Consider the following 23,735-nt stretch of genomic DNA (forward strand, 5'->3'; position numbering starts at 1 on the left):
AAAACTATGCAAAACTTATGCAATACATATAAATTCTGCATTGCAGTGTTACTTCATTTATAAATTAAAAACTTCATTTATAAATTATAAAGTTCTCATTCATTCTACAAATAACAATAATTAGTTTTCATTCTTTTGAAAAATTTGTTTTTAACGTTAAGGAAAAATAGTTTTGAACTCAAAAAACATATCTACATAAAAAAACAAACAAAGAAAGACCCTTTACTTATGATGTCTTTGTATTTTATAAAAAAAATGTTTCTTTGAATAATTTTTTTAATTTTATTTTAGCTTAATATAAGTAAGTTATTGAAGAAAAATTATTAAAGTTATTTGATGAACATTTGAAGAACTTGTAAAACAAGACAGATAAATGGTATGTTAAATAGGAGAATGACAAAGTTTTTTAATAAATATCTCCTAAAAACACACTGTTGAGGTGATATTTATTTAAATGTTAAAGTTCAAGGTGTTAAAGTAGTTAGTTAAAAAATACACACAAAAAAAAAAGGGGGGCGAGGGATCTGCTACTTGAAGAACTTTAGGCAATTCTAATAAAATCATATGTTAAATAAAAGAATAAAAGTTCTCCTTTAATAAATAACATCTAAAAACAAATTTTTAAAATTATTTCAGTGTTTAAAATAAGAAAAAGAGTAATTTAAAAAAAAAAAAAAAAAAAAACCAAAAAACGAAGCAGTTTGTTTTTTTGGCAAAAATAACGGGATTTTTTGAAAAAAAACAAGAACCAAAAAAACGACTCACATCTCTAATTATATATATATATATATATATATATATATATATATATATATATATATATATATATATTATATATATATATATATATATATATATATATATATATATATATAGATATATAGATATGTATATAATTTATATAATATATACATATAACATAGTCAAAATACTATATTTTATAAAAGTTTGAATGTAGAATAATTTGTATAGGATGATCAACAAACTTCAGTGGTTTAAATAAAACAAGTAATTTGCAATATTTAAATATTGCAATTTAAATAATTGCACTTGAACCAAGAGTAAATATTTATTATTGTTTTATTAATTTAATTTTTATATTATTGTAGAGGCTACTGATAATTTGATATGCAAGATATTTTCTATTACAAGAAACCTATAATATATATATATATATATATTATACCTGATGACGCTATATATGACGGTATAGTATAATATATTATATTATACCTGATGAGGCTGATCACGATAGATCAGCGAAATATCGAAATAATTATATATCATTAAAAAAATATATATATATTTTAAAAAAGTTTAGGCGCAGCCGTATTTATTGAATTCTACCCATATTTTAACGTATATATATATATATATATATATATATATATATATATATATATATATATATTTTTTTTTTTTTGCTATTTCACCTCCCCAAGGCCCAGAAGGCCACTACAGATGAGGAGGCTACTTAATTGTGGTTATAACCCTCTCTCAACTCTATAACTCCGAAAAAAGAACCTTGACGAACAAGGCCGCTGCGCGGAGAAACAAAGTAAGCTCGGTACTACCAGGAACGTGTATATTTATATATATATATATATATATATATATATATATATATATATATATATATATATATATATGTATATATATATATGTATATATATATATATATATATATATATATGTTTGTATATATATATATATCTTTATACATATATAAATATATATATATATATATATATATATATATATATATATATATATATATATATATATATATATATATAGATATAAATATATATATATATATAAATATATATACATATATATATATATATATATATATATATATATATATATATATATATATATATATATATATATATATATTATATATATTATATCATTGTAGAAGCTACTGATAATTTGTTATGCAAGATATTTTTTATTACAAGAAACCTAGATATTTGATTAAGTATCATTACATTCGTAATGTTTCTCGATGTTTTTTAAAAATTTTGATACTCAATTTTTTTACTTATCCTTACTTCTTATTCGTAATAATTATCCTTCATTTAACCTGAGAAGTTAAATAATAATAACTTACGTAATTTAATATATCGTTATTTAATATATCTAATATTACGACATGTCAAATTATTCAAATAATGAAATAAACTACAAATTAAACTTATTACCTAGGTATGTAAATAAGTAGATTGCTAAAGGCTTTGTTTTTTTATTTCCTAGTTCACACTTCCATTGTTTGTTTAAATTTTAAAATTCTGTTTTTATTTTAGTAAGTAACATACTGAAGCGCGATGAATACTCTTACAGGAAGATGAACCTGTCCATTCAGTACAATCAATGGTGGTTCATCCAGTACACTTATCAACTTTCACATGTCCTCCATATAAATAAAGCAATCAGTAAATCATTTAACCTTCATTGTAATGTTATACAATGTAAAAAATATATATCTATAACATTATTATTAATCATAGTTAACTTTACTTTAAAAATTTAGTGTAAATTGAAATAAATTGAAAAGATAAAAAATTACTTTTGTGTTTAAAAAAAAATTTTAAATAAAAATATAAATGCATTATTACGAAGAAAGTTTAATAAGAAATACCAAAGAGACTTTGAGTACATAAAATGTATATGCAATGAAAAAAAAGCAATTCACCGCTTGTTAAGTTCTTATTTTTCAAATGGACCGTTCAGTAGAAGGTCCATTCAGTACCACTCTCCCCTATATTAATCAATTATAAAAGTTTTCATATAAAGCATAAAAGTAAATTAGAAAAAATTAAATCTTGAATAATTTATATGAAGTTTACATTTTTAATAAAATATTTGTAACTTTTATTAAATTTTTTTTTTCCAAACTGTATACAAAGACTTTTATAAATAATTAATATATACTTTCTCGAAACGTTTTAAATGTGACTGCCGTTTTTTCCCGTGTACGCTTCATATGAATATGATAAAATATGTATGACAAACTATGATAAATAATGTATGAACTAAATAAAGGAAATACATGGTTTAGGCTATCATTCTCACTTACGTTAAACGTTGAATAAGTAAATCATAAGCTGTATATAAAAAAAAAAAAAAAGCATCAAGAAAATCTTTCCCATAAGTTGTCTGATAATATTGTAAATGGTTAGTTAATAAAAAATAAGCCATTATAAGATTATAAGTTATTCTTGCTAATAAACATTTATTCTGGCTTGCTCAAATAAATTTCAATATAATATACAGAAATTATTGGCATAATCGAGTGTGTTCACACATCAAACAGATATCTATCAACATTTAACTTTTATGTATCGTTTCAACAGTAATCTCTTTCCTGCAAACTTTCGTAATAAGTTTGAAATAAATATAACACACCCCAGTGGAAATATTGCATGTGAAAAAAAAAGTAAACCAGAAACCAAAGGTGTCGAGTCGTAAAAAAAAGTACCAACTCCGACTCCAATTGTTGAAATTTTCAGAGTTTGACTCCAACTCCGACTCTAACTCCGACTCCGTCTCCAGAGCGAAATTTTTTAAAAATTCTTTGAATTCTTTAAAAAATATAAGGCGATAATTTAAACAGAAATTTTTTTGTTAAATACATGAAAAATATTTTGAAGGGTTAAGGTTGATTATTTGTACATGCACGTGCAAAACCGAGAAGTTTTATTATTGGAGTGAAGTCCACGACTCCAACTCTAACTCCGACTCCACAGCCCTGCCAGAAACTGGTTATACCTGTACAAACGTTGTACAGTTATAATCTAAATTTTAAAAATATTCTGTCGATATAATATAAAATAAAGGCAGCCTTAACGAATGGTGTTCAAGTTAAAAAACCTTAGAGACGGTACAAACTTGAAATATTTAATATTGATACTGGAGTCATATAAAAATGTTTTACAAAAAATTAAGGAGATGGAGTCTAAGAACTTGCTCAAACTAAAAATTTTGCTCCCTGATCCCATGTATGGGTGTAATAAAATAAAATTAATTTCTTTAGGGTCGCTCTACCCTTTTTTACTAAATTATTTAAAAATCCATAAAAAAGTCTCTAGACTAAGTTTACAGGTAATATGTTTGATAAAATTATGCTTGTTCTAAATAGTTGTTTATAGTTCAGAACCTAGTTCCGATATTGAAGAAAACTCTGTGAAAATTTCAAGTCAATTGCTTGAATAAAAGTACTAATAATTGTCGTTTGAATTCAAGTGAACTTAACAAAAACTTATTTCTGAGAAAAATGAAAAATGAAGTAAATAGTATACAAATATAAACCAGTAGTGCCTCAGAACTATAAGTTTCACTCTCTGTCTTTTTTTTGTTTGTTTGTTGTCAAAGAATTCTTTTTAGCTGCACTTTTAATTTTCCTCTGTGTTTTTCTTTTTTTTTGCTCATTTTACTATTAATTTGTTTGATACGAGTATTGTCTTTTATTGTTGTTTAGCTGCAAAAGTACTTCCCAGCAGTCAAATTTAACAGTTTGAATACATTATTAAGTTCAATAAGGCCTTTTTAATTACCCATTATATTTAATGATAGCAGAATATACTTCCATTTTTAAAACAGTTCGTGACACAAAATGAGACTTTGAGCACTTATTCCAAACTAATTGGTTTAAAGCTTCATTTGGATTTTGGGTAAACCCATCTAATCATTTTTATAGAATATTTTCAGAGCCAAAATATGTAAAGATGCTTTCAATATCTTTGTTTATAGCTAGAGGCAAATTTAAATGTGCCTTGTAGATTGCAAGATGCAATTTTATCTTGTACTTGTACTTTTAAGTTTATCTCTTTGCTATTTACACCGGCTCTTTGTTGTTCGAGGGCAAAACCAATCTCGCGAAAACTTATTACAACACAAATATTAACTTCTTGAATGTTTTTATTTTTTATCTTAGGAGAGGAGTAAAATTTTTAACTCCAATCACAAGATATATTTTAGTTTAAGGTTATGCGAGAGTCCCAATTTTTTTATCCGGTCAAGGCTGACAGTGACCTTGCCAACACAATCTAAGTAATCTACTTAAAAGTTGAAGACAACCATGCCATGACAACTATTCAGTATTAAAAAATGAGCTATTATAAAGAGTTCAAATCTCCTTCGTCAACCGAAATGATTCATCTGATTTTCGATAACGAAACAGCTTTTTTTACTTGTGGTTAATCACATTTAATTTTTTGCAGTGCATGCATATCTATTAATTGTAAACTGTCTTTTTCTGTTTAATCTTACTTTATTTTTATTATTACCTATATTTAATAACTCTATAAACATATAGAGAATAAATGCAGTTATATGTATTATTGAGATATATAAAAAAATATAGGAAGAAATCACTATAGCAACTGTGACATCAACACAACATAAACAACATAACTTATTCCTTTTTAAATGTCATCATTAAAATCAAAACTATAACTTGTAAATAACAGAATGCCGTAAAACAAAGAGGTCGACTTGAAAAATGCATTTTGCAGTTCAAATTAAAAGTTTTATGTCAAAAAATGAGCAAACAAAACAAAGCTGACACGGTTGGTAAGGTGTTGTCATGGATAACACTATCAACCCTATACCATAACATAATGGAACGTATAATTCATCTCAAACAATATATTTTTGGAATCTGCAATGTTTAAACTAGATAAAAAAAGCAGCAAAAAAAAATAATGATTTTTTTTTACATCTTATAAAGGGTTGAGCCGCCTTAACAATATCTTAAACTAAATTTAAATTATATTTATTTTGACCTTTGGTTAACTGCTCTATTTTTTCAATATTTGTTAGTGTCATTTGAATTGTTATATATTTTTTGAATATTCTGTTAAGATATCTTTTGATATTGCCAGTAAATCATCAACACTCAATAGATTTGATTGGGGAGAACTAATTTCCTTTGTAACTTTTAAAAAAAAATCAATCTCTCATTAAAGTATGGCATTAAAGAGGATGAAATTAGGTGCTATGTCTTTTAACGCTTCTTCAATATACTTGAGATTAAGCTTTGTCAAAGAATCAGAAATTGGATTAAATCTTTAATGCAAGCTGTCTACAAGGATTTAAAATTTCATCTATAAATAATTTGTTGTTAAAAAAGCTATAGACATTTTTGGCCTATTATTTGCCGATCTTAAAATAACTTTAAATGTTTATAACTTTTGAACTAACATTTTATTGAATGAAATTTGAAATCTGGCAATGAATTTTAATTTTTCTTCCATCATTTGGATTAAAAAATATTCAAAAAAGTTTTTGATCTTTTTTTTTTTTTAATGGATTTTAGTGATATTTTACATAGAACATAGAATAAATAATAAAGACAATTAAAAATCTTGTTAGTGTTTCAACTGAGAAGATGTACCGGTTTTTGCATCCATTTAAAACAAACATGACATCGATTTAAAACAACCATGACATTCATTTTTTTTTTTTTTTTTTTTTTTTTATTTATTTTAGGTGCTCCCAGAAGTCCTTACGGTCTTATCACAGAGCACCGTGGGAGAGCATTTAACAGGAAGTTCACGCCTCCTTCCGAACCAATGTCGCTTGTTGGGCAAGAGCTGGCGTCGAACCTAGGACCTCTGGGTTCTGAGCCAGAACTCTAACCACTGCGCCACGGCTTTTAAACATCGTGACAATCAATTAAAACAATAGTGATTTTCAATTACAAAATTTAACGCATACGCAATCTCAACACTCTGTATTATTCACAAAAAAAAAGGTTTCATTTATATCTTATTTGTTTGAACTTATTTTTTATTAATATTATATTAATTTATTGGTTGTCACAATATTTTTAATGAATGTCATAGCTGTTTCAAAAAACAAGCATGACATACATTTAAAACAATCATGACATTCGTTATGGTTGTTTTTAAATGGATGTCATTTTTGTTTTAAATGGAAGCAAAAACTGGTAGCTGCATGAAAGCAAGAACTTTTATGATTTATGTTTCATCTAGTAGATCTAAAAGTGCTTGGTTCACACAGATAATAATAAATGCAGCAAATAATTTTTGTTTACTCATTTTTTTTCTGCAAGCATTTTTGTAATAACTAGCTAATAATCTAATCATTCCAAACGTTCTATGTTCACATTGAAATTAAAAACTTTGAACTTCATCTTTGCTAGATATGCACCAAGAGCAAAGATGAGTTGAGTTGAGTCAGTAAAAAAAAAACGTTAGAAGAGATTTTTGATGTTTTTAACATTAATTGAAGTTCTGAAAGTCGCAAATTTGATTAAATAGCGTTGTTTTTCAAACATTCGTTTAAGTATATTGGGACATTGCATTTCGTCACGTCTGTCATCGAAATAAAAATGTGCAACGTTATGCATTTCTTCACGTCTCTCATTGAAATAAAAATGTATTAAGTCATGCATAAAGTTGTTTAACTCTTTGTTGTTTTAGAATTTTACTTCTAATTAAATTTTAATAGAAATTCAACAATCTAAATAATATTATTTTATCTTTATCAAGTTGCTTCTTTAGATTCTCACCCAACAGATGTGTGCTAATCCTGGTTCCAATAACATTTAAACATCTTTTACAGACTTTAATTGGTACAGGAAAAAGAATATCTTTTGAGTTGAGTTTTAGTCTTCCTTTTTTTAATTCTTGATCCACATGTTAAGATGCTCTTTGTTATAAGGTATATAGCACTTTGGCAAAACTTTTGGTTTCTAATAAGAACAGTTTTTTATCCCTAAAACCTGTAATTAGAGTTCCAAATTAAAATTTTTCACTTAGATATAACTAAAAAAATAAGCTCCTTAAATTTGCGAAATGGCCCCTATAATTGCAAATGAGCTTCTCAATTTTGCCTAACTACCCCTAATTTCGGTGTTTATGGTAGTCTAGCCTTGGCTCTCATTACATACAACCTTGTTATACACCATTTTTCTAAATATCTAGGTGAATCAATTTGTATATACATTTATTTTGCTTGTGGTGTTTATATATTGAACTTATATATTATGAAAAGTTTGTTTGTAAAACTAAAATATAAAATTCTTGATACAAATTTTTATGTAAAGTATCACTAAGGTCCTCAAAAAAAAAGAATGAGATTTTAAGTTTGTTTTTTAATCCATGTGATCAAAGTCAACTATTCTCAAACTTGAAAATGTTAATGAAAACTTTATCAAAAATACCGGATTTTTTAAATTTATTTTTAAGGGTACAAGACTGATTGGAGTTATTTCATATATATATACATATATATATATATATATATATATATATATATATATATATATATATATATATATATATATATATATATATATATATATATATATATATATATATATATATATATATATATATATATATGTATATATATATGAATATATATATATATATATATATATATATATATATATATATATATGAATATATATATATATATATATATATATATATATATATATATATATGAATATATATATATATATATATATATATATATATATATATATATATATATTCTAAAATAAAAGTTTTTACATTTCATGTTTTATTTACTAATGGTACGAATACTAATCTAAGGTAAACATATAACGTTGACTCTCAGTACCCTTCCCTAGTGTAACACCCCTTATAACTTTTCTATTCCAATTTTATATTTAAAAAATTAAAATTTATTGCCAGATTTTAAATTTCATCTGATAAAATATTTTTGCTTAAAAATCGTAAGCGTTTAAAGTTATTTTTTTGAGGAAATGGGCAAATAATTGATTTAAAATGTCTATAACTTTTTAACAAACAAATGATTATGTAATGAAATTTTAAATCCTACAATTAATTTCTATTTTGTTTAAGGCACTTCGAAAAAAATTAGATTTAACACCCATTGTGGTTTCAAAATTAGTAAATAAACTTTCAATCGACAGTTTTTATATTAGTGAAAAATGTTTGGATAAACGTACTGAAGTGGCAAAAAAAAAGCAAAATAAATTTATATTTTATGATTTTTTGATGAAACCAAAAATTAACTTTATAATGAAAACATGGAGAATTACTATTATTTTAATATGAAGATATTAAATTTTACTGTTGTAATTTTAAAGTCTATAGGAAAATTTAGAAAAAAAGTTTTTTCAGTTTTATTAGTTAACTAAAACCTGTCAATCTTTCAAGCCATATTGGAAAAAATATTGTGAGGTCATAATTTTTTACTTTTTTTTTTTTTTTAAGCCATAGTCATAAAATGACTGTATTAACTTATACATGTTGTTTAAGAAAATATGCTTTTATTATTAACATGAAATTTTTTACTTTTCTCCATAAAGCATAAAAAATTGGGGTTTTATAGTAATTGTATTACAAAATATATTCTAAGTTTTCATATAAAGTTAAAACTTTGTTTAAATTTATTTGTCTACCTAACATTAAAAAGAATAAAAAAATAGTCAAATCATAATTTAGTAAAACTATTTCATTCTAAAGATTATTTAACTATTTTATTCCAATGAATCGGGTACGCAATTTTATTCCAAAGAATCGGGTACGCAACAGACTCACTTTAGACAATGAATTGCAGACATTTTATTGAAATTGTAGAAAGTTTATTGAATTTGTTTCAAAATTACAATTGGTTCATTCAATAAATAGTTATAATGTGTATTTATTTATAGGTTTTAAAGAAAAGAGACATATGGAAGTTATAGATAAATTATTAATTTTTATTAATAAATTTAATTATCAAAATATCGTAAGTTTATACGCGCGTATAAACTTACGATATTTTGATAATTAAATTTATTAATAAAAATTAATAATTTATCTATAACTTCAATACGACTCTTTTCTTTAAAACCTATAAATAAACACACATTGACACAATACCGTAAGTTTATACGCATCAATTTTAGTTTTTTATATTATAAAAATACCGCACAGCTTCATCATCTGTTTTTTGCGGATAAACTTGTATTTATTTTTTGCCGTATAATGTTAATATCTTACATTTCGTAAGATATTAACTGCATATGTTTCTATTGCCATAAGTATTGCTTACTAATAACAGTAGAAAGGAGAAAAGTTGGTTGTTGGTATGTTTTATCATCAACCCCTTAGACATAAATGTAAAAAAATGAAATTTCGTATACTATTAAAAATAAAACCAAAAATTTAAAGTTTAATATTTAGAGTGTTAGTTTAATATTAAAATAACATTAAAAAAACATTAAAATACTTTTTTTTTCGTTTGTGATTGAAACTTGTTAAATCAAGTTTAAAGCAAAAAAAAACAAACAAAACAAAAACTTTTTTCTTTCCTCCGTACTCTCATCGGCACCGGTAGCCGTCTCATCGGCACCGGTTGCATAATCAAAATAATTATAATAAGTAATGCAGTTAAAACTTTTTATCTTTAAATAAGTTTAAGCCAAATTTAAAATGTCTTTTCGAAAACTTTGATGATCAATACATTTTCTTCTTGTTGAATTTTCATTAAAATAATCAATGAGTTTTTGTTTTTTGTTTTTTTTAATCTTTACAAATTCGTAATATATAATAGAATCTTTACAGAGTAAGTAAAATTTAAAAAAAAAATCACAAAGTCACGTTTTACAAAAAATATATAAAATAAAACTGTAAAGTATTAGAAGTTACTTCAAAGTTTTCTTTGGTAGAAAACATTTTTTAAAAAAGAAATAAAAAAGAATTTTTTTTAATTATTTGGCAATATTTAAATATTTGTTCTATATTATTTCTCGTAACGGCGTCAACAAATTATGTAGAATAGCCTAGTATTCATTTAATTGAAATAAACCTGTCTTATATTATGCAATTCGATTTCAAAAAACATTCAACTGATCACACGATACTTGAGTTTGTCAATCATTTTTTTATGGATTTCAAAAAGACAGCCTTACGTTTTTAATTTCCATTGATCCATCAATAGCTTTTACATCATAAACCACCTCATCCAAATTATCAAGTTCCATCTGCATTTTTGGTCTCCTAAATCGAGCAGCGGTGGAGCAGTGGTTAAAGTTCTCGCTCAGAATGAAGAGGTTTGTGACGCCGGCTCTAGCCCAATAAGCGATATTAGTAAGGAAGGAGGCGTTTACTTTCTGGTTAAATTATTAAAAGATTATATTTGCACATGAGATTAGGACAACATGATCGAATAACTTAAAGTGCCACCACGCATGACATTCAGCTATTAGAAAGTAGATGCCTCTAACAATATCTGAAAAACACCTGTATTCCACATTTCGTTACTATTCCACAATCGGCACCTTCACCCTATATTTATATGTATATTCAGGTTCAAATATTTCATTGTAAAAACGTAAAACAACCAAATTTAATATAAACCAATAAAATAATTTTGACAGCGTTCTATTTTACGACCTTATATTTTCTTATAAATAAATACTTTTTCTTTATCATAAAATCTATTTTACTTAATGCGCAGTAGACTCCAACCATTTTTATTTTTAAAACATTTTAAAAAGTAGTAAACGAAGAATTAAATAAAATAAATTAATTTTTTTCTTTTCATTTTTTTTTTTTTTTTTTTTTTTTCAAGTACTGTCTTTTGATGTTTAAAACTTTAAGTTTTCTTCATTTACAAATCAAAATAAAAGCGTTAAAAATACATCTTATTTTACCAAACTTCTTAAATAATAAAAAATAACATCTAATAACAAACATACGTTAATTTTTTAGGAGTCATATTTGATGAAAACTTTTCATGAAAGCTTCATATAAACTCTATAAAAAAAATTATAAACTACTTTTAAACGTCTTTAAAACGTTTATACTTTTACTACATGCATTTTTCTTCTTTATAATAAGTTTGTAAAAAGCAAAAGTTCTAGCTTGAATTGTATTAAGTCTTGTGAATCTTTTTAAAACTTTTTTAATTCATAGACGGTAGGGCAGGAATGTATTTTAAAAGGGTATGTATTTTTTTAAGAGAGGTTGGAGAAGGGGGAGGGGGAATTTGAAAGTACGCGATGCATCAGGGGGTGGGGGATTAAATTTCTAAATTTTCAGCGTGCGTACTTAATGGATGACTTATTTCCAAATATAGAGAAAAAGCTAGTAAAAAATTTAAATGCACAAAACATGATAAGTTTGCTAAATAGAGTCTTGGTTTGACAAGCTAATTGCAGGTGTGGCAAAAATCAGTACCCTATATTTCCGAGCCCACACTAGCTCGTAAAGTATATACTATAGAGAGTTAATAAAAACGACTTTTACTTTTCATTTAATCAAACGATAGCAGACGTGTGTTCTGACCTGATTTAGCTTCAAGCCATTATAGTAAACTGGCTCTGGAATGGTATAAATAAAATGACGTAAAAGTTGTGCCTAAAACAGCAAATCCTCCAAACTACCCAAAAATGAGAGTTCCTAAAAACTATTGGGCAAATATTTAATGAAAAACTAAAAAAAAAGATAATTCAGAAACGTTAAAGATTTGAAAAGTTCATTTAAAAAAGCATCATTTTTTATTTTTTGTACTTTTTCGGTACTTTTTTGGCAATCGGACGTGTCATTTTATTTTTATTATCTCTTAAGAGATATTTGAAGAGTTAACGGAGATAAGAAAATAAAAATAAAGTGGCAAGTTTAATATGTCACAAATAAAGTTTTAGAAATGCATGAATACACAATAATGAAATGTTTCAATGAGAAGTTTGATAAAATTCAGCAAAAAATACAATCGCTTCAAGAAAAAAATAAAGTTTAAAAAAATGAACTTAATGATTATAAGAAATCAGTAGCGACAAATACAAAAAGTTTTAGTCGATTTTGCAGAATCCTCAAAGGAAAGTGGAAAAAAATAAAAGTTACAAAAACACTTTAACTGAAAGTAATGATATGAACGATAACTTTGCTGAACTCGAAGAACGAAGTCGGCGTATTAATCTGAGGTTTAATGGTGTTACAGAAAGTGAGAATGAAAATAGTAAGTGAAAATAAAATACAAGAACTAATAAAAGGAAAACTTGGAATCAAAAATAATATAATCATTGAACAAGCACATAGAACGGGGGAAAAAGAATCTGGAGATTCAAAGAAAAAGAAAACAATTATAGTGAAATTTTCTAAATTATTAATATAAAAACGTTATAATGGATAATGTTATTGATTTTAGCATTAGAAGCTTAAAAAAAAAACTTTGAAAATTTTTGTAATGATTTGGAGGAAACTTCAAATATTTTAACATAGTATGTGTAACAGAAACGTGGTGCAACTCAGACGACGCTGACTTAAACGCAAATCTCTACGTATTAGGTTTTAATATTCCCGCTTGCGCGTAAAACTAAAAAGCGAGGTAGATGTGTTTTTATTTATATAAACATAAATTCGCAGTTTATTATCTGACCTGACATGAGTAATTCTGATGCCAATAAAGAGGTTTTAACAATTGAAATTTCAAACAAAAAAAAACTAAAAATGCACTTTCAAGTTGTTGTTACCTACAGGCGTAATTGAAAAATTTAACAAGTTTTGAAATACTATAATAAGAAATACTATATTTTAATTTTACTATACTTTATACTATATTTTATATATTTTAAATACTATATTTTATATATTTTAAATACTATAATAAGAAAAGGCTTTCACAAAAAAAAACTAATTTATTTAATTGATGATATGAACTTAGATTTTATTGAATATCATATAAACTGGAATATTGAAATTTTTTTAATGATTTTTTGAAAATACATCCTTTAAAAAATAAACTAACAATTCCTTTAATAATTAAACCAAAAATGGTAACTGCAACGTCAGCCTAATTATGGGACAATATTATAACGACTGTTACCTTAAATAAATTAATTAAAAAAGGAATACATAAAAGTGACACATCTGATCATTTTCCTACTTTTTTCTTTATAAATAATAGCACCAATTAAATAACACACAAAAACCAAATCTTGATCAAACGCTTGATAAACGAAAAAAAATTGTATATCATTTAAGGAAGAATTACCCTATAACAACGTCATACAAAGTACTGATATATTTTTTGTCAGATGCAAACATTATACATGATGCATTTCTGAAAACTATATATAAAGTTGTAAACTTGTAAACTTCCCTAAATGGGAAATTTATAAAACAAACAATATGTATAAAGACACCATGGATCACTAAAAGACATTTAAAATAAATAAAACACTGTGTATATAACTAAAAGACATTTAAAATCCTCAAAAATTGAACAAAAACTATATATCAAATGCCTAATAATAAAAACAATTGAAAGTAAAGTACTCTGCGAGACTTATGCAAAACATAAGTTTGAAACTCATATTACAATTACTATTGCGACTTATTCAACAAATACAAAAACGATTCCAAACGAAAATGGCAATTTATATATGAAATGATGAGGAATAATAAAATCAATACATGTTCTTCGCCAATGCTATTAAAATAAATAATGAGCTTTTGTATGACCCTAAAGAAAAAGCGAGAGAAATAAACGAATATTTTTTATCAGTCTGACCAAATTTACCAAAAGACATTCCTATAATGACAAACTCAATAAAGGATTTTATCTCTCATACTAACACTTCTCTAAATGAATTAGAAGAATCTTTCATCGAATTCGAGACTGCTTCAAAAATGATTAAACCTAATAAAACGATTGGTCCAGACAATATAGACGAAAATATTATAATTGGTTCAAATGATATTATTAAAAATACTCTCTTTAATATCTTTTCCGTTTTGATTAGCCAATCAATATTTCCTGACCAACTTAAATTAGCTAGAGTTATCCTTATATTTAAGGTAGGTGAATTAACCAATGTTAATCTCTATCAACCAATGTCTATTCTCCCAGTATTTCTAAAAGTTCTAAAAAATATTTTATATAATCGAATAAATCACTTGTCTATAAATAAAATATTATATCATAATCAATATGGGTTTAAAAGAAATATTTATGCGGAACATGCAATATTTCTACTAATTACAGGTATTACTGATTCCTTTAAAACATCACAATACACACTAGGAATCTTTATAGACTTACTGAAAGCCTCCAATACAATAAATAATAGAACTCTTATAAAAAAATTAGAGCATTATGAATTCACTGGGAATGATTTACTGTTATTAACAAGCTATTTAACTAATCTCAAAAAATTGATTCAAACCGATTCATCGTTTTCATTAAACTTAATAGATCAACGTGTGGAGTGCCACAAGGTTCCATTACTTTTCCTAATATATATCAATGACCTCTACAAAGCTTCGAGCCGAATGACAATTATGTTTGCTGATGAGACTAATCTTATTTTAACAAGCAATGACCTTGCAACATTATTTAACAATATGAACGCTGAACTTAACAAAGTTTCTAACTGGTTTAAATCAAACAAATTTTCAATTAATATTGAAAAAACTAAATGGATTCTCTTTCAGCAAGCTTCGAAAAAAAAAACTTCAAAATAATCTTTTCTTTTTATTGATAATATTAAAATAAAGCAAACAAATGTTACAAAATTTTTTGGCACTTATATCGACGAAAACCTCAAATAGAAAAATCACATTAATAATCTAAATAACAAAATTGCTAGAAGGATAGGAGTACTGTACAAAACAAGAAGCTTCCTTAATAAACATTCTTTAATCCAATTGTATTGTTAATTTTGTAATTTCTATCTTAACCACGTTAGTATTTCTTGAGGTAGTGTCAATAAAAGTATACAAGAACCTTTTCATCGTCAACAGAAGCATATTGCACGTGTTTTAATTTTTAATGACTAATTTACTTATTCTAGACCTCTTTTATTCGAAATGAATATTTTAAATATCAATTTAATGTTTTTAAAGTTCTTCCTTTTATGTATAAATGTAAAATCAGCAATTCCCCCACTCCTTTTTTAAAACTTGTTCTCACTAAAAGAAAAAAGCAAATTGGAACTGCGAAATTAAAATTTAATTCAACAACCATTTTCGCATACTAACTTTGGTTAATCTTGTATTTCATTTCGAGGAGCTTTTCTATGAAATAAAATAGTTTCAAAGTATTTTGACTTTTCATAAAAATGGAATTACAACTCATTTAAGAGAAAACTTAAAAAAATCATTTTATCTATTGAAAACATGTGTTTGTATTTCTGGTCTTTCAAAAATATATTGCCCTCTTACCTACCCCATAATTATTTTTATATTCTAATATAAAATAGATTTTTTAACTTTACTTATTTTAAATCTTGATGTATGTATGTATGTATGTATGTATGTATGTATGTATGTATGTATGTATGTATGTATGTATGTATGTATGTATGTATGTATGTATGTATGTATGTATGTATGTATGTATGTATGTATGTATGTATGTATGTATGTATGTATGTATGTATGTATGTATGTATGTATGTATGTATGTATGTATGTATGTATGTATGTATGTATGTATGTATGTATGTATGTATGTATGTATGTATGTATGTATGTATGTATGTATGTATGTATGTATGTATGTATGTATGTATGTATGTATGTATGTATGTATGTATGTATGTATGTATGCATGTATGTATGTATGTATGTGTGTTTGTATGTATGTATTTTTGTATGTATTATTATTATTATTCAGTGATCAAATACAAATACAATAATCTATTTATAATTTGATGAGGTGCTACACCAGGCCCCCCCAATGCTGACGAACATGGAGATACAGAAGCTACAGACAAAGCAGCAATTGTATCTATAAAGTTACTTTCTTATGTTGTTTTTGAAAGCGTTGATGGATTGAGCGTTCACTGCTTCTTGCGAAAGCGCATTCCATGGGGCGACAATTCTATTTGAAAAAAAGTTATACCGCTCCTCGCAGTTTTTTACCATCTGACGTTCTAGTTTATGGTTATGGCCTCTTAGAATATACTTATCTTTACTTTTTGAAATATTTTGCGGGATGACAAAATTAACAAGCTCGAGTTTACGAGTAATTTTGAATTGCTCGATAAGATCTGCTCTTTTGCGGCGTTCTTCAAAAGTTGTTAAACCGAGCCGTTGGATTCGATCTTCATAGGTCATGTGTTTAATAGTCGATATTGTTTTTGTTGCTCGATGTTGGACTTGCTCGAAAATGGCAATGTCTGATTTTAAATGAGGTGACCAGGCTTGTACAGCAAACTCAAGATGGGGGCGAATATAAGTGAGATACAGAGTGAGCCATAAATAAAAACTGCGACTGCGAAATGTTTTTTTTGAGTCGCCCTAGCACTCTATTTGCTACTGATGCGGCTGACTCTATTTGCGGTCTAACGTTAAGGTCATTCGAGACCAGCACACCAAGGTCTCTTTTGACTGCGGTTTCTTCGAAAGGACGAAGGGTGCCGTCGACGTTTAACATTGAGTATTTGTACGTTGACTTGTTACATCCGCGCCCAGCATGCATTACTTTGCATTTCTCAACGTTGAAATGCAAGAGCCAAATATGTGACCATTTCACTGCTCTATCAATGTCATATTGGAGAGTGATGTTGTCCGACTCCTTTTTAATTATCCCTATTATTTTGCTGTTGTCGGCAAACAGTTTCATATGCTAAGTAATACTGTCCGGCAGGTTGTTTACAAAGATTACGAATAGCAATGGGACCAATACCGATTCTTGAGGCACTCTACTACTGACTGCTCTCCATTCAGAAGTAATGCCGTTTGTAACCACTCGTTGACATCGATTGCTTAGCCAAGCTGCAATCCAGTCAAGAAGAGCGCCTTGAATACAGTACGCTCTCAGCTTATGAAGAAGGCGTTTATGTGGTACTTTGTCAAACGCCTTTGCAAAGTCTGTGTAAATGACGTCTACTGCGTGTCTGCAATGAGTTGCTTCCGTCATGATATCCCGAGTTTCTAAAAGGTTTGATACACATCCCTTACAATGAAAAAAGCCATGCTGATTTGGAGAAATTAGACCATTAGCAACGCAGTGTTCCGTTATTCTTATTTGTAAAATACTGTCCATAATTTTGCAAGGTATGGAAGTGAGCCAGACTGGCCGGAAGTTAGATGTTTTAAGCCTACTCCCCTTTTTGAAAATAGGTGTTACATTCGATTTTTTCCATAATTCAGGAACAACACCAGTTGCAAACGAGCACTTATAGATAAGCGAAAGAGGCTTGGCAAAGGTAGCTGAAAATTTACTAAGGACCCATGGATGTAATCCATCGTAGCCGGTTGATTTTTTATCATCAAGGTTGTTTAGGCATTTTTGTACTATATCGATACAGAAACTTGCTGGATCGATGACACAAACTGCTTCAGTACGACTTTCAAAGCCTGGCATCGAACCTTCGGGCTTTAAAACAAAGACTGATTGAAAATAGTTATTTAACGATGCGCTTATATCGCTGGTATCGGTTGTGATGTTGCTATTGACTGTTTCAAGCAATGTAATGTTGTTACTGACGCTCTGCTTGCTTCTTACATATGCATGTAAGCGTTTAGGGTTGCTTTCGGAATCCCTGACGAGTAGCTCTTCGTACTTCTGCCTACCAGCTTTGGCCATTTTTTCAACTTTTTTGCAGGCAGTGCGATGCAATATTTTGAGAAATTTGTGCGTATCTTGACCTGTATTAATGTATTTGGCCCAAGAGGTGCGTTTAGCTTTGACTGCTTCAATGAGTTCTGGTGTTACCCATTGCTCCTGTTTTTCTGTAAAGGGAGTGGTTGTTGACGGAATGTGTAGGTTAGTGACTTTATTATACACGTTTGCTAGAAGCTGGTACTCATCGTTTGCATTTAGTCCAGTGAATAATGTTTCCCATTCAACAGCTGCAATATGTGCTGATATTGCTGCGTAGTTTACTCGACTCCAAATGAGTCGAGGTTTAAGCGTCAAAGTAGGCGAGTTGTTGAGGCATGCAACAGCGAATTGACCTTTGATGAAGCAGTGTGCTTGGCCCATTGGAGTGTTACCAAGAGAATAGCCTTGTTTAATGAAGATTACACGGTCTGGCTCATTTGTTATTATAAGATTGAGTGTGCTAGTAGGCTCGACGTGTCGACTACAACGGTAGGTTGGGAATGTGATAAGCTGAGTAAAGTGAAATTCATCAAGGCACTTTTGGAGCCTGATGTCGCCTTGACGCTCACCTCTCACGTGAGCAACAGTTGCAATTCCGCCGTTAACTTCAATAGACTCATAAGACGTATGGCTAAAATTTAAGTCGCCATACAGTAGCATTGCAGAGCAGTTTATATTAGGCAGTATCTGTTGAGCGGTAGTGATTGATGTGATACACTGAGTAAGAACTTGATCATTTTCGTCGTGTGGACGATATAAACAGCCGAGAAGAAATGATTCTTAACCAAGTTTTATTTTTCGCCAGATTTTCTCAATTGATGTTGAGTTGAGCTGAGTAGAACTAACTTCGTTGACTATGATATCGTCTCTTGTGCAAATTGCAACTCCACCGCCCCTCTTGTCTCTGTCTTTGCGATGTGGTTGGTAGCCGGGTACAGTAACGTCTGATAAATCTGTGAACCAAGTTTCCGCAAAAAATATGACGTGTGGCCGGCTGAATATATGTAAAGCTGATAGTCTAGCAAAGAGCTCTTGGCGTTTTTCATTGCTGAGTTAACATGGGTTGTTTGCCCAGTAACTTAGATGGCTAGGTAAGACTGTAGAAGCGTCGGGTTGTTTCGGTTTTACTTTTGCTTTAGTTATTGGTCTTGGACGCCTAGATGGCAGTGGAGATTTCTGAGTTAGGAGCGGCTGTGTGGTTAGCGTAGTCTGACAGAGCTCTGGCTGGGGATGAAAATACTTTGCACTGATTGGACATTGATTCGATGACATCTATGCAGCAGATGCGACCTGTTCTTCGATGTATAACATTCCGAAACGGATTATTGAGAATAATAGCAGTGGCAAGTTTGTCGTTAAGCTTTTTGAGTTGGATGCGTGTGGTGTTAAACTCGGTTTGTTGCTCTGGCGTTCTGTCTTCGCGTACGTAGACACCCTTGTAAATTTCTTGTTTGTGGTGTGCGCATTTTTTGAGTATTTCCGCTCGAGATGAAAGATTTGATTGCGAAACCTGGATAATGTTCGAGTTTGACAATTTTGTTTTGCTTTTGCTCTCTTTGAGGCGGTTAACACTTGCGATAGCAATAGCTATCCTCCAATCCTGTTGCTACAAAAAAATCCTTAACAAGCTTTTTATCTTCTACAGTACTAGACTTATTAAGACCGACTACAATGACATTTAACTCGCGACTGCTGCTTGCTCTCATCCAATTTGTCCTTAAGCAAAGATGCAAATGATGGTGTGGCTGTTGAGTTTATTTCTTTCAACTCATTAATTTGTTTTACCAGTAAATCAATTTTGTCTTTCAGGGCTTTTTCTCTTAATTCACTAGATCGTTTCTCTTCCGCAAGTGCAACAAGTAGAGCTGCCTTGATCATAAGAGCAATATCGTTCTGGTAACTTTTCATGAGAGTAGCATTTAAATCCTTTAGATCTACTGCCGCTTTAAAAGCGTTGGTAGCTATTACTTCGATTGCTGACATAATTAGCAATGAAATGCAATTAATAACTGCAAGTTTTTAAATTTTTAATATTTGATACAATTTATTACAAATTTTAAAAATTTAATTAAAATTTCAATAAAATTGATATTTTATATGATTATATGAATATACCTTAATATAATAAATTTATACGTATATAACTTACTTATATTAGTAATTTGATTACAATTATAAGTAAATATATAGTGATAAATTTTCCGTAAATATATTTATTAGTGGATAATAAATTTTGGATTTTGTCAAGGCACAAAAAATGCGGGAAAAAAAATTTAGAAAAAGGTTAAAAATTTATTTTAAAACTTATTGAATAGAACAATGGATAAGAAATTCGTTTACACGCTTAAATGTGGGCGGTTAAACAACGAGCAAAAATTTAAAAGTTTACAAAACTCTTTAAAACAAGAAAAAAAAAAAAAAAAAAAAAGACAAATTTGTAAACTCTGTAAAAATATAAGCGAACTAAAGCGTAAAGAAAATCTTAGTCACAACTATTTTTATAATAATAATATATAGATAAAAATATATATAATAAAATATAAGTATATAAGTATAGGTATATATAAATATAGGTGCGCGAAGTACGACAAAACTGTTGTTTTAGACACGAATATAGGCAATATAATATACTATGATTTAAAAGTAGAAAATAATTAATAAGCTAATAAGATAAAGCAATAATATAGAAGAAATAATGTTAGAATATGAGGAAAAGGAAATAAAAAGAATACGAAAAAAACAAAAATATATAAAGTCCTGAAACTTACGCTCGAAAAAAACACGTCTTATCGACTCAATGGCTAAACCGCAAAAAAGGTATGTTTATTTGTATTGTATGCTCATGACATAACCCTAAAAATGACCACCAAGAGGAGGGGAGAAGGAGGGTGGAAGGTGCAGATTCATGGAGCCTAAATAATATTTTTGAAAATTGACAATATTTTTAGTTTTTTTTTTTTGAAACTTATCCAGGGTGCAATGTAGCAATCATGATTCTCTCAGCGGCCATGGTAATAATATATACACATAGTAATACAATAATACAAATCAATCATTTATATAAGGTATAAACCATATCTTTTAAATAATTGATTAAATTCAAATATAAGTCCTGCTTAACTAACTTACTCGTTCATATTATTCCCAACATATTCATGTCATGATTTTCCTCAAGAGTTTTCAAAGCGACTAAGCTTAGCAAAATCAAAGTAGAAGTTTGGAAATGTTTAGAAAATCAAAGTAGAAGTTTTGAAGTCAAAATTTGATTGCAAATAACAATTCTAATTAGTGCTTGTAAATTTACCGATATTACCGGTAAAAAAGAAAAAAATTACCGGGTTACCGGTAATTCACCGGGTTTTTTTTCTAAAGGCTTAAATAGTAATAATCTAAACACTGAAAACAACAAAAAGCATAACAAATGAATATATTAGTAAAACAGCATCAGTTTACAGGTCCATCCTAGTTAAAATTAAATAAATTAAACAATCAAAAATATTTTTTTTATATAATAAAATATAATTAATTCATTTATTATACATTAACATTTTTGTATTTTAGCGTAAACATAAACAAACATAAACATAAAGAAAACTTTATTTTTAAAATAAAAATAATTAATATAGTCAATTCTTTTCAAGGAGCATAAATTGTTTATTGAAGTAAGCTCTTAAAAAACACATTACATTTAATGTTTCGTCGTTTAAACTTGTTCTGTACCTTGTGCCAAATAAACCTGCTGCTTTGGAATCGTTTTTTAAAAATTATTGAATGATTTCTACAATATTTTTTTCCATAACCAATTTACTTGTTGTATTAAACACGCCATAATTATTTTCATTATTTAAAGCTGTACGTGGACATGGTTCATGAAGATATGAATATATATCAGAATATACGGTTCTTCTCTCACTTATTCGAAATATTAAATCTTGTTTCAATTCATTACTTAAGAAATTATTTGTTTACTTAGTTCATCCAACATAAACCTAATTGTCAAATCTGCAACATATATATTCGTGTCCCTTGAACAGAGAGCTTCCACAGCTACTTTAACAGGTTGCAAAGCCATTATTATATTTGATACAACATTGAGATCATTTTCTGATAAATCTATATCGAATTTGATACCGATTAGACTCTTACAAACACAATTTTTAATCTCATAAATTCTTTCCAACATTAACAACATAGTGCTCCACCGTGTTTTTGTGTCAAGGATAAGCGTAAGTTCTTTTTTAAATTCATCCTTTTTTTTTTTTTTTTTTTGTAGTCATTCGAAAAATTGTAGTCATGTTCCGTAGATCACCAAAAAAAAATGACATCCTCCAAAAACATGTTTTTGGAGGATGTCATTTTTTGTTGGTGATCTACAGAACATGACTACAATTTTTCGAATTTTTGTTATTATTGGACCTAAACTTTCATGTTAAATTGATGAATCAGTAGTTGATGTATCCTCAATAACGTCAAAAACCCCAATATCTTCCATTACATTGTCCTCTTCATCTTCACCATGTTCAAATTCTGTAATAGCCACTTCTTTATTTTCTACTCTAAATATTATCCGAAACAGATCTTTTATACAGCACCTTAATTACTGATAACTGGATGCCGTGGGCTAAACAAAGTTGATGATTTACGTCCAGTAATCTGCCTACCTTTTTCATTACGGCGGCCCCATCCGAAGTAATGGAAATTATATTTTTTATCGCAATACTAAATTCTTTAAGTGTATTTTGAAGATACGTTATACATTTTTCAGCAGGCATCGATCCTTTATACCTAACCAATCCGAGATTTCAAAAAACATTATCATACGAGTGGACATTCACATTCATAAACCTTCGATTTTTGAGAGATGTCCATTCATCGAAAGTCAAGCTGAATAATTCACCACGGGCTATTCTTTTTGATAATTCTGTAACGATTTGTTTTCGGATTTTGTCACCGTACTGCAACACCATTTTCTTAATTGTTTTTGGAGACTTTGGGCAATCAGACCCTTTGGATTTAAATAATTGCTGAAGATCGTATGATGTGCAAATCTTTTTAAATGATAAACAATCTTGTGCTGCTAGTCGTGCTAAAGCAGCTGGAAATGAGTCATCAATCGTTTTAATAATGTTGAAATAATCAGAAATTTTTGATCTAGAATTTGTATCATT

The 23,735-nt window shown here is 28.0% G+C and overlaps 1 protein-coding gene across 1 annotated transcript; it reads right to left on the reverse strand.

Annotated features, from left to right (window-relative positions):
• Window positions 1-2,719: 2,719 nt before the first annotated feature.
• Window positions 2,720-20,550, reverse strand: LOC136092103 (uncharacterized). The gene is made up of 3 exons (XM_065819822.1): window positions 20,268-20,550; window positions 17,647-19,346; window positions 2,720-2,764 (listed from the first exon to the last, which is right to left on the reverse strand). Exons 1-3 carry the CDS (start codon window positions 20,548-20,550, stop codon window positions 2,720-2,722), a joined length of 2,028 nt encoding a protein of 675 aa, XP_065675894.1.
• Between the last annotated feature and the right edge of the window lie 3,185 nt (window positions 20,551-23,735).

The sequence above is a fragment of the Hydra vulgaris genome, chromosome 15 (genome assembly GCF_038396675.1).
Source record: "Hydra vulgaris chromosome 15, alternate assembly HydraT2T_AEP".
In the NCBI taxonomy this organism is placed as follows: domain Eukaryota; kingdom Metazoa; phylum Cnidaria; class Hydrozoa; order Anthoathecata; family Hydridae; genus Hydra; species Hydra vulgaris.

Coding starts and splice junctions, on each gene's coding strand:
- LOC136092103 (XM_065819822.1), bottom strand. CDS start 20,550: ATGTCAGCAATCGAAGTAATAGCTACCAACGCTTTTAAAGCGGCAGTA. Junction 19,347..20,267: donor TAAGGACAAATTGGATGAGA/GCAAGCAGCAGT, acceptor AACTTGGTTAAG/AATCATTTCTTCTCGGCTGT. Junction 2,765..17,646: donor GTAGAGTGCCTCAAGAATCG/GTATTGGTCCCA, acceptor TGATTAATATAG/GGGAGAGTGGTACTGAATGG.